Source organism: Pezoporus flaviventris, unplaced genomic scaffold (genome assembly GCF_033815535.1).
Source record: "Pezoporus flaviventris isolate CSIRO_AGI_PZ_B2104156 unplaced genomic scaffold, CSIRO_AGI_Pfla_v1 ptg000001l, whole genome shotgun sequence".
Taxonomy (NCBI): Eukaryota; Metazoa; Chordata; class Aves; order Psittaciformes; family Psittacidae; genus Pezoporus; species Pezoporus flaviventris.
In genome coordinates this window covers 28,378,933-28,396,430 of record NW_026892549.1, presented here as the reverse complement: position 1 = coordinate 28,396,430, position 17,498 = coordinate 28,378,933, and the positions used below count along the sequence as shown (strand labels likewise).

Below are 17,498 nucleotides of genomic sequence, written 5' to 3'. Positions count from 1 at the left end.
TCGGCAAGCCCCCACCTCGCGGGTGGCACCGCCTCCCCACCGCCCCCCCCAGCGCACTCCTGGGGCGGGCAGGGACCGGCGGCGCCCCCCCCGCCGCAGCCCACTTGCCGCGGCCGGGCAAGGCTGCCGGCGCGGTCCAGCGGAGCGGGGCGGGGCGCGGAGGGCGGGCGGCGGGGCTGGCGCGGTGGCGGGGCGGGTGGGGTTTCCGTGCGCGGCACTTATTAGTGTGGTGATGGAGGACCGGCCCCTAGGAGCCACGTCGCAGCGGCGGCGCGGGCTGGCGGCGGCCGCCGGGAGGTGAGCGGCGGCGGCTCGGGCGGCGGAGGCTGCGGGGCCGCCCCGGCCGTGCCCCATGCGGGCGGCGGCGGGGCGGCAGCGGCGCTGAGGGCGATGTCGGAGGTGGGGGGCGCGGGCCGGGCGCGGGCCGCCGTGGCGCGGCTCTCGGAAGCGGTGGGCGAGCGACGGCAGCGGCTGGGCACCGCCATGGGAGAGGCGAGGCGGCAGCGGAGGCTGCTGCTGGTGGTGGTGTGCGTGGCGCTGCTGCTGGACAACATGCTCTACATGGTCATCGTACCCATCATCCCCGACTACATCGCGACCATGCGCGGCGGGGGGGCCACCGCTGGCCCGTCCGCGCCCCCGGGGGGCAACGGTAGCGGCGGCGGCAACCGAAGCCTCCTGTCCGCGCGGTACCCGCCGGCCACGGGGGGCAACGAGGACGTGCAGATCGGGGTGCTGTTCGCCTCCAAGGCCATGCTGCAGCTACTGGTGAACCCGCTTAGCGGCACCCTCATCGACCGCGTGGGCTACGAGACGCCGCTGTTGGCCGGGCTGGCCGTCATGTTCCTCTCCACCGCCACCTTCGCCTTCGCGGAGAACTACGCGACGCTGTTCGCGGCGCGCAGCCTGCAGGGGCTGGGCTCGGCGTTCGCTGACACGGCTGGCATCGCCCTCATCGCCGACCGCTATCCCGAGGAGCCAGCGCGGAGCCGCGCCCTGGGCACGGCGCTGGCCTGCATCTCCTTCGGCAGCCTGGCGGCCCCCCCCTTCGGCGGCGTCCTCTACGAGTTCGCCGGGAAGCGGGTGCCCTTCCTAGTGCTGGCCTGCGTCTGCCTCCTCGACGGCCTGCTGTTGCTGGCCCTGGCACCACCAGGGGCTGCTGCCGCGCGGGCCAACATGCCGGTAGGCACCCCCATCCATCGCCTCATGATAGACCCCTACATCGCCGTGGTGGCAGGAGCCCTGGCCACCTGCAACATCCCCCTGGCCTTCCTGGAGCCCACCATCGCCAACTGGATGAAGGACTCCATGGGGGCCAGCGAGTGGGAGGTGGGCCTCACCTGGTTGCCCGCCTTCTTCCCCCACGTGCTGGGCGTCTACGTCACAGTCCGGCTGGCTGCCGCATACCCCCACCTCCAGTGGTTTTATGGGGCTCTGGGCATGGCCATCATCGGCGCCAGCTCCTGCCTGGTGCCAGCCTGCAGGAATTTTGGGCAGGTCATTGTTCCCCTCTGTGGCATCTGCTTCGGCATCGCCCTGGTGGACACAGCCCTGCTGCCCACCCTGGCCTTTCTGGTGGATGTGCGCCACGTCTCTGTCTACGGCAGCGTCTATGCCATTGCAGACATCTCTTACTCTGTGGCATATGCCCTGGGGCCCATTGTGGCCGGCCAGATTGTGCACACCATGGGCTTTGCGCAGCTCAACCTGGGCATGGGGCTTGCCAACGTGCTTTACGCACCTGTCCTTCTCTTACTCAGAAACGTCTGTCAGATGAAGCCGTCTCACTCGGAGAGGAACATTCTCCTTGAAGAAGGACCTAAGGGACTCTACGACACCATCAAAATGGAGGAGCGTAAAGGCATGGGCAAAAGCCTCCACACAGCAGATGGGATGGAGGAGAATGGTGTGGACTCGTACCGCAGAGACCTGGCTGGGGTGTCTGAGGACTCTTCAGACTATGAGTACAGTTAGGTTCCCCAATGCCACCCAGCATGAGGAGCAAGGAGGGGCATGGGGGACAGAAGGAAGGGGGGGGGGGGGGGGGGGGGTGGTGTTACTGCATCATGTTTCTGTACTGATGTGCAATATATACAGTTAAACCTTTGTCATGATGTAATGGCTTTCTTCTAGACTTACTTCTAATCGGTATTTCCTTTAGCATTCTGGCAAGGTAGAGGTGGTGGGGAATGAGGGGACAATCCTGAAGAAAATTACCTGGATAATCATTGGCATAAATCTAGGCAGGATCCTTCCAAAAAACAAAAACAAAACAAAAACAAAAAGCCCCAACAAAACAAACAAAAAAAACCAACAGCCTCATAGCTGGGGTGTAATTTGTGTGAAATTTTCTGAAGCTGTGTGTGACGTACTGTATATCTCTGTACAAAATAAAAGCAAAAAAGTCTGTGTAAAATTTCGAATGGTATATTCAGGGATTTAGTACATCTGGTGTACATATACTTAAATTTTCAGTTGGTTTCGTATATTTAAAAACAGCAACAACTATCACAATGTCTTGTTCTTCCTTGGAATAAACTGAAGTATTGTACTTTTTTTCTCTCTCTTGTGCTGCTCTCTGGTAATGCAATATGCTGTATTATGTTGAAGTCCAAACTACAAGAATAATACGATCTGAATAAACAGAATTGAAGGAGATCGATTGTCTTTGTTTCATTGTTGAGGGCTGCTTGAGGGAGGGAGCTGGTTGTAACCCCTCAGTGTAACCCCTACGGTAACAATTCTTTGTAACACAAACCTCATCGGTTACCAGAACTGCCCGTAAGAAAACCCCGGTACAAAATGTTCTCCAAGCAAACAAGATTGCACTGCAAACATGCTATCTATCACCTATAAACAGCTCCTTGTAGGCTCACGTGGATTTAATTCTCACAATCGTGAATTTTATCTTTCGAATACTCCAAAGAAATGGCATGACCAGCAGCTAGAGACACAACACTGGAAAGCACTGCTGAAATGCCAGCCCAACTGCAACGTGCCCACTTCAGTGTAGCCGACAGGGATTAAACAAAACAAAATATGGGTGATGTGCTTCATTCAGACTGTGCAAAAAGTGGAAACCTTCGATCCAAATACAATGGAACCAGAGTGCATATTTTGCCCTGTAAATTTACCTTGAGTTAAAATAAAATCGTTTGTTTAAATTCCTGACTCACCAGGAAACAAAATAAATGACTTTCAATATCGAGAGGGGGAGGAAATTATCTAAACGGCCACAGCATGTATTGAAGGGCTTCCACCCGTTCCCGGGGAGCTGGGCGCGGCGAGGAGACGCGGAGAACCCTCTGCCGGCTCCGCTGAGCTCCGCGGGACGCGCGGCTCCCCTGCCGCTTCGCAGCTCCTCCACCGAGGCGGTCGCGGAGCTGCTCATGCGGCGCAGAGCTCATGAGAGCACCGCGGCGGGGCTTCGGCACGGCAGGGTTGGCGAACGAGCCATGGCCAACTCGGTGGTATCTGAGCCTCGCTACACCGAACCGCAGCCGCTCCCTGTGCACTAAGCGGCAACAGCGGCGCCTCCTCCGGGCCACCGCCCCACTCCAGCACGGTGGGGTGCTACCGCTGCCCCGGGGCCGCTGCCGGCGGTCGGGCAGCTCCAGCACAGCCCGGTCCCCTCCCGGCACCGCTGCCGCCCCGTCACGGGCTACCGCCCCTCTTGGCCGTAGTGCCGGTGCAGCCACAAGCAGTGCTGCCCTCCCCGTTCGGCCACGGAGTTTTAAGGAGCCGCAGAAGCCCCACGGCGATACCGCTCGACTCTGGTGACAGCCCCTGTGGTCACCGAGAGCTGCAACCCTCAGGGGCTCCCTTTCTCGCCCCCGACGGCGGTGAGGGCGCGGCTCTGCCCGACTCCTCCAGACCCCCCCCCCGGGACAGAGGCGGCACGGAGGGCGAGGGGGGCGCCGGTGCCCCCGCCAGGAACAGCCTGCATAAGGGGCACTACAAGAGTGGCGCGGCCCCAGGAGGGACCGGCAGCGCCTGTTGCGCGCCGCGGGAGGGGCGGGTCGGGCCGGGCGGGGCCGGGGAGGAGCCAGGCTGCGGCGGGGATGAGCCGCGGTCCGCACGCCCTCGCCCAGAGGCGACCTGGCCGCGGAGGAGGCGGCGGTACCTTGGTCAGAGCCGCCGCTACCTTGGACAGAGGCGCCGCGACGCGCTGAGCCCGGCTATAGCCGCTCCGGAGCGCCCCGACGAGCAGGTACGGGCGGGTTGGCTGCGCGCCTCCCGCCGCTCCGACGGCGCGGCTGCAAGTGCCGGGGAGGGAGAGCCGCGGGTCTGAGAGCGAGGGAGCAGGTGCGGAGGGTCCCGCGAGCAGAGAGGGCTCTTCTCATCCCCTCGCCAGACTCCACCGCGCCCACGGGGCAGCCCCGTTGCCGCCGCCCGCGGGTCCCGCCGGCACGGAAGGTCCGGGGAAGAAGGGGCACCCCCGGGGCGGAGTCGCGGAAAGGTCTCGGGGCACGCCGGCAGCTCCGGCGGAGCTTAAGGGCTCCCCGACGGTCCCGGTGCTGAACGGCCCGCGGGAAAGCTCACGGCAGGCGGCAGGGCGGCTTCGCGCTCCGCTCGTCATGTCAACGGCCGCAGCAGTGCGCGCTTCAAAAGCGTATTGCTGCTAACGCGTACATGCCTCAACTTTAGTATCTATTCCTGAGAACTTTATCTTCCTGGTAACATTGAGAGCGAGGATGAATAGATGAGGGCTGAGCGTAATGCCCCAACCACGTTATATCCCGCAAGCCTCCTCCCGAGTCCATGCTGTTTGGAGAACTCAAGTATAAGCACATGGGCTTATTTCAGTCCCTCTCTGCTATCTGCTTACAGGGAGATCAGCGCCTTTTGTTGTGTGTTTGAGCTGCTGCTCTGAGCTGTGGGGAAGACCACCCAGCTCCCCAGGCTTCTGTGACTCCCTGCCACCCTGCTAATCTGCTTACCCCACCCCTCGACTAAGCCAGCTGTAAATAAAAACAGCTAGGATTATCTTTTTTGCCTAATAATTTTCACAATACACCTCATAGCCATCCCAGTGAGCAACTTTGAAGTCATCTTGAATTTCTGAAGGATTTTCTCTTTTGTCAGTTTCCTTGTCCTTTAAAGCAAATATAGGATTGGCCATGATGCTAAGCTGGCAGCAGTTGAACCAGAGACAAAACTTCAGTTTATCCGCATGACAGAGAAAGGTACAGTTCAGGCTACTCTTTATCACACTGATTTTACAGATATGAGTCTGTTACTAGCGGCGTTTCCCACAGACACAGAGCTAGTATGGAACTGTAGTCGGTGTGACTTCATAGTGCGGTTTGACAAAAAAAAACATAAGGAAAGAAGACCAAAGTCACACTGAGAAGAACACCAGTATTTTTCCTTTGGGGGAATACAGTTTTAGGGGCTCTGAAGAAAAAAGGGCTTCTCTCTGAGCTGTATTTGAGTGCAGGTGGGGAGCTGAGGCCAATCCATAAACTGAGCAAGCTACAGTTTTCCATGAGTTATAGGACATACCCATCATTTGAAGTGCTTTGAACCTGTATTGCTTGGAATAGAGCACACAGCTAAGTGGTGAGACCTGGGCAGCACACGAGAGGGAGCTGAGCCGTGCAGTGGGTTAATGTGACCTCTCCATGAGGGAAATGATCTCTCACCTGAGTTGAAATTGTGAGCAGATGACAGATCAGCACGAGTTTGCCGTGCAGCTCATTGCAGAGCCCCAGAGACCTTATACAGCCTTACACAACCTACTTCACAGCACATGGCACCACTGGCAGCCAGTGCAGGACAGGGAGAGGACAGGACCAACATGAGGTCTCAGTGACCACATACACATTGGTAGAGCCACACTGAAGCCACAAGGTTAGACAGCTGATTCCTCAGGAGCGGAATAATGCACAGCCCTCCCTGCCCATCACTAAACAAAACGTTCATACACTGTAAGTTTTTATCCAAATTGTACTTAAAAGCTCCTACAGAAATAATTCAAATGTCTTGAATGTGGGTTTCGGAAAGGAAATTATTTTCAACCTAGTCAGCACATCTCTTTTATTTTGCATGCACACAGTGCAAACTACTTAAAAAGAAATCAAAAACAAAACAAAACAAACAACAACCCAAAACCTGTGACCTGTCAAGACCTGACTGAACACATAGAACTTACCCTGCTTCAGCTGTACCACAGTAATTGAAGGACAATCATTTGGTGTGGGCCTATTGTATCAAAAGAAATATGTGTGTCATATAGCTTATTCTTGTACAGAGAAGGCATAATAAGCATCTTTAGAAGTGAAAACCAGGATAAGCACACCAGCAGCGAGACACACGTGAAAATATTTCAGATGATTTCTGTGACTTTCGTCAAATTAAGCCACCTCCTTTAATGCTATTTAGAAAGACTGCTATGTGAAGTGTCTCAAATGCAGGGCATGCCACCCCTCCTGGTCCTCCTGCAGCCAGCCTGCCAACCCAGACCTGTGCCCCAAAGCACTGGCACCCCACAAGCTTCTAGCCTTCAGGGCAAAGACGTGTCTTCACCAAGCTCCTTCACACAGCTTCCACATCTTTAACACAGGGATGACAGCAACTCACTGTGTCCATGGAACCGTGCAATGACAAATACATTTAAAGGCTTTCATGGTGCTTTCATATAAAATGATAAAGAGAGGACGTACAAAATCTTTATACAGAAAATGGCAACCTTACTATTGCCTGTGTCGACATAAGTACATTCAGAGATGTCACCTCCTTCCTCCAGCTAACATATAACAGTCATACAAAGCATGCAGATCACAGCACAGTGCATCGTGAAATAAATTAGAGTGACAAAATACACCATGCCAAGAAGGGACCATTTATGTGCATCAGAGAGTTCTGGATAAATAAATTTATAGTGAAATGAAACAAACAATGTCAGCCACAGGGCTCAGTTCAGCTACTTTTGAATGTTGTACTTCGATTTCTCTTCAGTTTTGTCTGTGAATGCTTGTGCAGGGAATACTCCCTGTGTACATTTTGGTTATAAATGATGGATACTGACTGGACTTTAAATCTCTTCTATTTACAGAACTGAGGCGTGAGGCTACATAAGTGCCCCCAAGTGGCTTCAACTTCTGTCTTCAATAAAAGATATCAAAAGAAATGCAGGAATGCCTGTCCTAGACAAAAACATGCAGAAGAAAGAGAAAGATACATGCAGTAAAGATGAGACAGTAAGTGACTGTTTCCGGAAAAACAAAACAAGAAGGAAAAACAGGTTGACAATAAATGACTTTACAGCTTCTAATGCTGTAAATTAATATATATATTGATTATATATATATTATTATATATTGATTGTATATATATTAATATATATACAATATACAATATATTGTATTATATTACAATATAATAATTGTAAACCAAGCTCTGCTCGAGAGCTGATTTCTGCATTTCAGGGAACACTAGTTATCTCGCAGCAGTTTATAGTCAGGAACCTTGATCTAGTGTTACTGGGTGGGACTAGGTGACTGCCAGACAGCTCTTCTAACCAAATACATATCTCATCTCCAAATACACTCTTCCTCACAACATCCAGGGAAGAATTCCAGTAAGTGAAATATTATTACACAACAACAGCAGATATATTGCTACACAACCAGCGATAGCATGTAATTATTTCTTAATAGTACAGAACTATCAAACTATCACGATTCATTTTCAAGCTGCTTTAAAAGATGCTGGATATGTGTACACCTGTAAGTAGCCAACCCCTCGGGTGTAAAGTTTTATTCCTAAGCAGAGTTATGAACTGCACAGTAACCTTACCCAAAAAGACGGGGCCAAAGCCAGGTATCAAGAAAAACCCCAACTATTTGGCACATCTGTTTCCACTGACCAAGAAATCAATGACAGAAGAGATATGCCCTTTCAAACATAGCTTCAAACTGTATAATTACTATTCTTTTACTTCTGAGATCCAGGATGCACTACAGGCGAACTGATTTGCATTTCCATTAATAACAGGTATAATCCTATTATACTTTCTGTAAGTCTCTGAAATTTTTGGTTTCTAGACAGGGAAACATAATGCAGCACTGACTTTTCTGTGGATGTCGGAAGTCAGAGCTGGTATTTGAGCTCAGAGGATACCCACTCCCTGACTTCTCTTTAGAGCATTTCTTTTACCTCTTCCCTCTTTGCATGCACTAGCAAAGGAGTTTGCAGCTAGCCTGGATCTGAGCAGCAGATGGGATTAGGTGACTGCCAGACACCTCTTCCAACCAAAAAATCACACTATGGTCCTGCAATACTATGAAAATGAATGTCTACTACATCAAGAGCTAGTAAAAAAATCTAAGCTTTACCCGCTTTAGGAGACAAGCAAAATCAAATTAGAGAAATAAACCCTCCAGGAGTTTATGGTCTACACTACTTTCTAATGGACAAGCACAGCTGAATTAGATGACCATTTCTCAGCTGTGAGACATGTCCACCAACCTGAAGAACCATGCTCAGAGCACAATGCTTTCCTGCTCCAAACAAGATAAGGACAAAGCAAGTGTGAACAGAAGTGCTTTGTCTTGAAAACCTTCAAGAAGGGTTCCAGGCTGGCCCGCAGCAGAGGTTTGGCAGGGTAGAGCACAGGTTTATTTAGGATTATATGTAGTCAGTACTAATAGATAGAACTGCATGTTTTCTGTTTCTGCAATTGTATAATCAATCGTATTACTAATCAGACAAGTATTTACCCACAGTTTTACTGATCACAAGCTAAACACTCTTATTTACTAATTTCATTAGTAAATAATTGTAAATTAGCAAATAATTCTATGATTCTATTCTATGAAATACCTTCTCTTAATGCATTATTTTATTATTGTGTAATGTATTTGAAGACTTCCAAGAGTCTAGCTTAGACTATATGCCTGCATAATGCCTATTTGCCTGTTTGTGCTAGGATTTCTATACACTTTTACCAAGGAATATTCTCCTGTTAACACTAGTTTCCTGGATTATGCATTTGAAACTCTCCTTGCCTACAAATAGAGCTATTGGAGAGGTGCCATGGGTTCAGTATTGCATACAACTGCATACTGTGTCCTAAAATTCAGGCACTTGAAGACCTAATGAAACTATACTGAAGTCATACAATTATTTGCACTAATCAAGTATCTCAACTGCTAAAACAGAATAGATGGATTAAAAAGGGGATGCAATAAATTAATAACCATCAGAATAAAAAAAAAGGGAGAAAAAAATACGACAATTTAGAAACAAGTAGAATTACTTGCTAATATCTCTCCTTTTTTTTGTTTTTAATGATTAGACAGTGCCAAAACTTCCAGTCCCGCCACTGCAGCAGACCTTACACATGTACCTACAGTGCATGAAACACTTGGTGTCAGAGGAGCAATTTGGAAAGACCAAGGTCATTGTGGAGCGGTTTGGAAAGGCAGGAGGCCTCGGAGAATCTTTGCAGCAAATGCTGGAGGAAAGAAGGGAAAAAACAACAAACTGGGTAAGCAAATGCAGATGAGAAACATAATTGCTGTGTTGGATTATGATCACTTACAAACTCTTTGTGATGTTCTGTATGTGATCACTGCTTTCTTTCAGTGAGTCAGTGCTAACAGGGGTCATATCAGATTCTACCAAAGGGATGAATATTTTAGACATATTAGGTGAGAATTTTCAAAGGATGTCAAAATCCATGTTTTTGTTATGTTTTCAGATCGATGGTTTGTTGACATAAATGAAAGAATTTATGCAAGGTGCATGCATGCAGGTGTCAACTCTACCTGTAGGAAGCACTGTATTACATCGGGTTTGGATCTCATTTCTTCCTTTCCTTTAATAAAATGATTTAGAGCTTTTATTAAAATGAAAAATGGTTTCTGATAGAGCTATGAAAAGCGCCTTATATAGCTATCTACCCAGAGCTCTGATCTAGTCATATTATTCTGGAATTGAATACTTCAATATAGGGTTTAATAAGCCATAGATAAAGTAGGTGTTACCATTCCACAAAGCCACAGTTCATCCTGCCTGCATCAACCATGTTAGAATATGGCAACTGAAAACTAGAAATACTGGTTCTACTGAAGTTCTTCCATCCCAGCAAGGAAGAGAGACACTGAATTGTTTAATGGGTTTAGTGAAATCCTGCACGCTTGCTACTGATGTCAGTAATTGTGATTCTCCCTTTTCAGTTGTGACTCGCAAGAAAACTCCATCAAGTTGCTGCTATAGCCAGAAAAACCGGCTACAGTTCTGACAGTGCTTTTGTTTTAAAAGCAGTGCTTAATTTCTGAACTACTTGTTGTCACAGTCTGAGGGCTCTCTCCTAAATGACACCCAATTTCATTTTGTTATTCCAATCATAGAACTTCATGGTTTTGATGGCTAAATTAACCATCACTTAAATAGTGCTCCAGGAGAGCAAATAATGTTCTAGGAGACAGCTGTTCATTTAACCACATATACCATGAAAATTACAGAAGGATGTACAACCATTTTGTGAAATGTCCCAACATTAAATGCCAGCTATTAAAACTAAATACCTGATTCTTAATATAAACTAGAAATATTTCTATTTGGGATTTAACTTGCCAGGAGTACAGCTCTAGCCTGTTATCCTGAAGACTCCAGAGACTGTGGGGGAAGCATCTGTTCTAACAGTGATGAAATATCTCTGAGGAAAGCTTTTTCAACTGATGCATGCATTCATAATTATTTTTGCATAATTTCATTGTTGTTATAATTTACCATATGCAAAGCACTCCAGCTAAACTCAGACAGAACATTTGATCTTTTTATGAAAGCCTCCATTTTCCAAGCAATTATTCTTCAAGCTCTGCTCAGACATAAGGGAATGCAGTTACTGTAACGCCTGTGTTTTTGATAAAAATGGTTAGAAATTTATGTGTGTCTGTCTGGGTCGAGCATCAGCAATCTGCATTTGTGTCAGTGGACACAGAGAGGATTCTCCAGGGGCCCTATCCACATCCCAGTATCTGCAGGACCAAACTGTTAAGTTCAGGAAATTCTTTTCCCACTCTGTCTTGATACAAGATGGTATCTGATGGCTAACAACAGAGCATCTTGGCATCATTGGCAAATATTTGAAGCCCCCTGAGGAAAGCCATCACTAGTAAAATTCTGTCCACTTCTTAAATCTATTCCAGTTACTCTTAAAGAGTCAACAGTTAGCGTATTGTACTCTTTTTTTGGTTGTAGAGAGAAACACACAACAGAATACCCAAGCCACCACAATATGGAGCCTGTTTTCTTTTTAATGGAACACACTGTAAATTGTCATTGATTGAAAAACAGGATTATGGAATTGCGGCTGATTTCAGCTGAGCTGAGGTCACAGAGCCCAGACTGAAAATGCCCAGCAGCTCCATTAATCAGAGCCCATGCCTGACACCAGGAGCACCACTCTCTCTTCATCCCCAGACTGCTTTTCTGCATATTGTTCATAGCTTCAAGATTTCATGTCCCCTTCCCTTAGGTGTTTAACTACTGGCTGGATGACATGTACCTCAACAACCGGCTAGCTCTTCCAGTCAATTCCAGCCCAGCGATTATCTTTGCTCGTCAGCATTTCAAGGATGTGAATGACCAGCTGAGGTAATGTACTACAACTTTGCAGCTTTTGCTAAATGCAAGGTTATTTTAAATGTACTTCCTTTGCAAAAAGACAATCAACTTTCATTAAAAAAAAAGGGCTGTAACAGTTAAATGATTTCCTACTAGGTCTGCTGAGTAGTATGAGTAACCCCTTTCTGGGGTTACTCATACTGATATTCAGAAATGAAAGGGTCGTTACTTTTACATTTATTGCATGAAAAAAAAATGCCATGGGATTTATAATTTTTAAAGGAACATTTGCAAAGTTTTCATTGTGTAATTTGAGGAAATCCTTTTGCGATGGAAAAAATAAATACTAATTTCTGACACACTGTTTAAAGGAAAACAATTTTTAACATGCTGTCTCTATGACTTATACCAAACTGAAAAGGTCACACTGGCATTAAATTGTCCCTCTTAGGTGCCCAAAAGGGCATCAGAAACACAGGAGATCTAAGAATAAGAATTCAGAAATCGTTCCTCCCCAAGAACACCGCTTCATTCAGGCCCATCCTTCCCAGCCCTGAACTGACCTTTCTCCTTTGAGCTGTTGTGGCCAATTACAATCATTTAAAAAGTTGAAAGGTAAGCAAGTAGCCAAGCACAGAATATACCTCTCCAGATACCCTTAAAACAGGATTCCATTCTTCAGCCTTTGCCAAAACATTTTCCCCTTTTAAAACAGTAAACCAGATCAGATCTACCCTCACATAGTGCAGTTTTCCTCTTCGCTTTTAGCACTCTCTAGCTGCTCATTACTGAAGGAATTACCTGCATGTGAATTTATGATATTCTAAAACAGGCAGGATCTTGAAGCCAATGTGTGATTTTAACATTTTGCATAGACAGCCAATGTATCTTTCTGCTTTAAATATAACTGTAAATGCTCCCATTCATTACTGACTAATTTTATTGTGCACACAGCTTCCAAAAGACCTCCACTTTACATTTTATAATGCACGTGCTTTAACAGGGAAATATTTTTTTCAGAGCCTCCCGTTCAGACACAGTGCAAATGGGCATTGTCAGAAAATAATACACCTGCCCACAGCTCTGCAGAAAGAATATCTGCTTAGGACAGGAAGTACTCTAATAAATTGGACAGCTTAGGAGTATTGATATTGAAACCCATGTTAAGGATTCTATTAAATATTCAGCCTCTGCTCCCATTCTCTAAATAAATGCTTTCAGGCTTCCTCCTGTTTAACCATTTGAAGGGACCATCCTAGGATTTCATATTTCTCTTGACATGAATTAATTGTGTTTTGGATGAGGCCAGGGGACTCTTTTTGCCAAGCCAGACGGCTTTTTGTCCTTATGCTGTCACCAATCATTCAGGCTCTCCTCTGTCTCTCAGAAACAGCCTAGTGTTGCCAAATAACAAAAGGCTGACGTCATTTGTATTTGCTACTTGCAGGTTTGCTGCCAATCTCATTTCAGGAGTGCAAGACTATAAAGCTTTACTGGACACGTAAGTAGCTTGGAAGGAAAGCTGCTGCTTGAGTATCCACAGGGCTTCTGACTCAAGAGTGCTCTAACATGCTCAGGGTTAGGCTGCTTTGTACCTTTCTACCATTTGGAAGGGCTGGGGCTCCAGCATGCTTCGGGGCAGGTGCCTCAGCAATTTTTTTATGTTCTTTCTTCTTTATTACTGCAATCTAATAGGTTGGAGACAGATCATTTTTGATGGCTGGCAGTTATCAGTCCAGCACGTGCAGTGCAGCCCAAACAACACGCATGATCTGCCTAACTGAGCTATTGAGAACACACCAGAAGTCTGTGCTCTCCACACACAAAGAGCAGCAGCACTGTGGTTAAACAGCCTGCACACCTTCCCTGATAGCACTGACCTGCCAGGAGAATGAAGCCTTACCACAGTTAGGCTGGCACAGTGGCTAGTAAAAGTAAGAAGTTACTTGTGCCATTGTTATTTTCTGTATACAAGAACAGGGGAAAATCCATGGTTCTTGAAACCATTATGAGGTAGCTCTTAACAACCACTGCTCCCCAAAGAACAGAAACAATGGAGAGCCAAGCACAATGGATGCCACACTCTATTAGGGAAGAAGTAATTTTTCTATCTGGAAATACAAGAGGCCTATTTAATATGCTTTAACCATTGCGTATTTGGATGAGGAAGAAAAAGTCCCTGTTCAAACAACAAAGTCCCTATTATCTATCAATTAGATAAAAGAAAGAAGAAGAGGCTGTTTGATTTTTCAATTTCAAAAGTCTGACAGCTACTCAGAAAGTATAGAAGAGGTACTTATTTAAGAACATGTGCTTTTGTCCAAGATACACCATGCAACTGCATATACCAGTACTAGCACATTGTGAAGTACCAGTGCATACTAATGCAGTTTGCTGCATCTTTATCTGACAGCATCTGAGATGAAATAAAGAAACCGCATTGCTCTGACAAAGGATAATTTAAATTCTTACTATTCTGACCATGCTACTTTAGATCCAAAGACTTCTGTGATCAGACTTGCCAACTTTAAATCAATAATCCTTTAAATCCTCCCTACTGTGTCCTCATATTGTTAGTACTGTTTGCTTATCACCCCTCCTATATAATTATGAGGACACCACAACTGTAACATTTTCAGCTCCTTGTTGCTATTAAGGACTTCTACCAGTGAGTGTACTGCTAGCTTCTTTTGGATCATCCCACATGCGGATGTACAATACTCCAGTCCAAACCCAGCCATTAAACTTTTAGATTTAACAGTGCAGATATTCCATGCAGTTGCCAGGACTAAGATTTCAAACAAAGCCTAAATTGCTCACACTAAAAAGTTGTAAGATCTTACACAGACATCTCCTAAATCAGTACTAGATTTTCTGGTGCCATTAATCAGTCAACAACACCTTTCTTAGCTGCTATTACGGATTGTCTTATCTAAATCACCATGCTATTCCACTAATTTTGATCATTACAGATGCTCTTTAAAACTCTGTTAGATGCAAGAGAATTTCTGCATTATGCAAAATGGAGGAGAAGGAGAACACTAATAACCCTGTTTTGCTAATAAGGAGCAACAAAAAAGCACCTGTACAAGGAAGTAAGAGTTTGAGAGCCAAAAAAATAAAGTGGATATCCCTGTTTTAACATTGTGAGTTCCAAAGAGGCAGTTAAACAAGATAAACTATCATAAAACTTTACCCTGAATCAGCTGTATGTATTGGGTGCTTCTTTTCACCTGTCCCTCTCCAGCAGGCTGGAAACATAGTCCTCTTTTGCTGAGGGAAAAACTCAGCACCACAAGATCTTCTTCCTTCTATAATCTTGACAGCCTCTTCTGAACAACAGCACCATTATTTACTGTGGCAATGTCAATGGGATATTTTAGAATCCATAAAAAAGGAAAGAAAGAAATTAGCACAATTATGATTTTTTTTTTTTTCTTATTTCTGGCCACTAAAGAAGCCTTTTTAGTTGGATTTTTTCAATTGCCTTCGATAAAAAAGGAATAGGTCTTCAACATTTATTCCCCCATAGGTCTAAGTAAGGGTTATCATTGTAAGTGAAGATCTATGGAAAACAGAAATACCCTCTGTATTGCCCCAGTCATTCCTGTTCACCAGGCAAGGCTCTCTCACACACCCCCTAAGCACCCTGCACAGTACAGGGCCACCGTGACCTGCAGTGAATTTCACCAGTACTTTTTTTCCAAGGTGTTATGCCTTTTCCACCTGTTTTCCTGACTTCTGTCCTCGCAAGTTTCCAGGGTCCCATCTAGGCAGGTTTCCCACGCACAGTGCAAAGCTGCCTGTGACCTGCTATTCTTTCAATTTCCACTAGATGATAATGCAATTGCTTAATGAATATGCATGAAGCTGCCAGGAAAGATGTATTTAACTTTGGCATAGGAATTCATCTATTTCCCTTATACTGCAGTCTTGTTTTATTATTCAATTTGTGTTGTACCTGATCTAATTGTAACAGAACAAAGGACAGATTAGATTTCTTTTCCTCTCTGTCTCTCTCTTCCCTCTCTCCTCCCCCTTTTCCTCTGGCTTTGTTCTTCTTCTCTCTCTCCAGCCACGTTTTACCTGTTGATTTTGCTCGTGGACAGCTGTCTGGTCATCCTCTCTGTATGAAGCAATACTATGGGCTCTTTTCTTCCTATCGTCTTCCAGGACATACCAAAGATACCCTTGTGGCCCAGAAAAGCAGTGTAATGCCAGAACCAGAGCACATCATTGTTGCTTGTAACAATCAGGTAAATGAGCATTCTCTTTTTGTACCTTTCTCAGTATATATTTCTTAGGTTGCTTAAATCACTCAAGAGGAGCCTAATCTCATCATTGTTTAGAAACACAATTACCATGCTACGTATGCGCTCACTTCTTACCAAGCGTTTGCTGTCAGTATTTCGAAAAGGTGTTTCTGCAGCATTTTTGTCCTTAGCCCACATTATGTTCCGAGTACAGTGATGCAGAAAGGAGGAATGTGGCAGAATGCATTTGCTTTCTCATTCAAAAAAAAAAAACATGTTTATTAACAGAGATGAAACCACAGAGGAAAAAAAAAAAAATCTTACTGGAGTGCATTTGCTGGAAATGCTCTTCTCTTGACAGTCAAGCATTGGCACACAACACATAGCATATATGCCACCATCCCATATAGGGGGGCCTAAGCTATACCTGAAGAAGATAGCACAGGTGCAAGCAGAAGTACTGGAGCAGTAGAATGAACCTGCCCCAATCAAAAATGCTGGCACGTAGCAGTGTATATTGGCTAGGCAGAGTACCTTGTCACCCAGCTTGGCATTTGTAGTACTGGAGCCATGGCTACAGTCCCCCTTGGAATAAAGGAGTAGATTCCAGTGCCCCCTTTTCCAGGAAGTCCTGTTCCTCACCTCAATGGGAAGTTCTGTAGATTCTATAGGTTATTTTTAAACAAATAATATCATGAGAATTATTTAGATCCTTCCTGATTTTATCTCTTCAGGGTTTTTTTAAGCTTATTCAAATAAAGTATGTTTTATTTGAGCTTATACATGGTATAAGGCCCTTATAGCAACCAGCATTACAGTGGTGTAAAAACACAGGACAGGTGAACCCTGGGCCAGTCCCCAGTGTTTATGTACTCCATTATCTGCAGGCCTGGCTCTCCAAGCAGGACTTGAGCTTCTCAACACCTACCCAGGCAAAAGCACGATGTTGGACCAGTAAGGGTCCAACCCATCTGTGACTGTTCCTCTGACTCCTGTCATTTTTTTTGCAGTTTTTTGTTTTGGATGTTGTCATTAATTTCCGTCGTCTCAGTGAGGGAGATCTTTTCACTCAGTTACAAAAGATAGCCAAAATGGCAGAGAATGAAGAGGAAATGCTGCCTCCAATTGGCCTGCTGACAACAGACGGAAGGACAGAGTGGGCAGAGGCCAGGACGATCCTTATGAAAGGTTAGCAGCAGCAATTCCAGCTTTCTCCATCATCTTCCTCCTCTTCCTCCTCACCATCATTGCCTTTCTCTGCTGGGAGTGAACACTACAGCAAATATAGGACTGAATGTACAACCTCACTGCTGAATTTTTCTAGCAGGAGGAAATTCAATACCTGTAAGTGTTCAGATGTGTGTTGCCAGGGAATCAGCAGAAACGGTTTGACCCTTTGGCTGTGTATGTTTAAGCGTTACGCCATGTATATAGCTCTCATTCCATTCTTTGTTTTTCATCACATAAATTACATTACATCAGATTGTGTGATTTGTCTCTTTCTTCACATCCATTTTGTACCAATAGGAATGATGGATCCTCTTAGCTTTTGGCAACTATTTTTCATCTCTTGGACTTTTTTTCATCTCATCTGACAAAAGCATCTACAAGTTAACACCTATTGAATCTAGCTGTATACTCTCTCTAGTCAATAGAGAAAACCAGAAA

General features: G+C 46.0%; 2 protein-coding genes across 2 annotated transcripts in view; both read left to right on the top strand.

The window, feature by feature from the left end:
* Positions 1–381: 381 nt before the first annotated feature.
* On the top strand, positions 382–2,028 carry SLC18A3 (solute carrier family 18 member A3). The gene has a single exon (XM_061445621.1). It carries the CDS (start codon positions 391–393, stop codon positions 1,972–1,974), a length of 1,584 nt encoding a protein of 527 aa, XP_061301605.1. The 5' UTR covers positions 382–390; the 3' UTR covers positions 1,975–2,028.
* A 2,103-nt stretch (positions 2,029–4,131) lies between these two features.
* CHAT (choline O-acetyltransferase) overlaps positions 4,132–17,498 on the top strand; it is a 35,497-nt gene continuing 22,130 nt past the window's right edge. The window contains exons 1-7 of the mRNA XM_061449826.1: positions 4,132–4,210; positions 7,058–7,202; positions 9,302–9,493; positions 11,489–11,607; positions 13,025–13,078; positions 15,653–15,833; positions 16,841–17,018. Coding sequence (XP_061305810.1) covers positions 7,140–7,202; positions 9,302–9,493; positions 11,489–11,607; positions 13,025–13,078; positions 15,653–15,833; positions 16,841–17,018 — 787 coding nt within the window. The 5' untranslated portion in view covers positions 4,132–4,210; positions 7,058–7,139. The remainder of the gene's footprint in view (positions 4,211–7,057; positions 7,203–9,301; positions 9,494–11,488; positions 11,608–13,024; positions 13,079–15,652; positions 15,834–16,840; positions 17,019–17,498) is intronic.

Bases quoted from the DNA above. Each gene is read 5' to 3' on its own strand.
- SLC18A3 (XM_061445621.1), top strand. From the start codon at position 391: ATGTCGGAGGTGGGGGGCGCGGGCCGGGCGCGGGCCGCCGTGGCGCGG.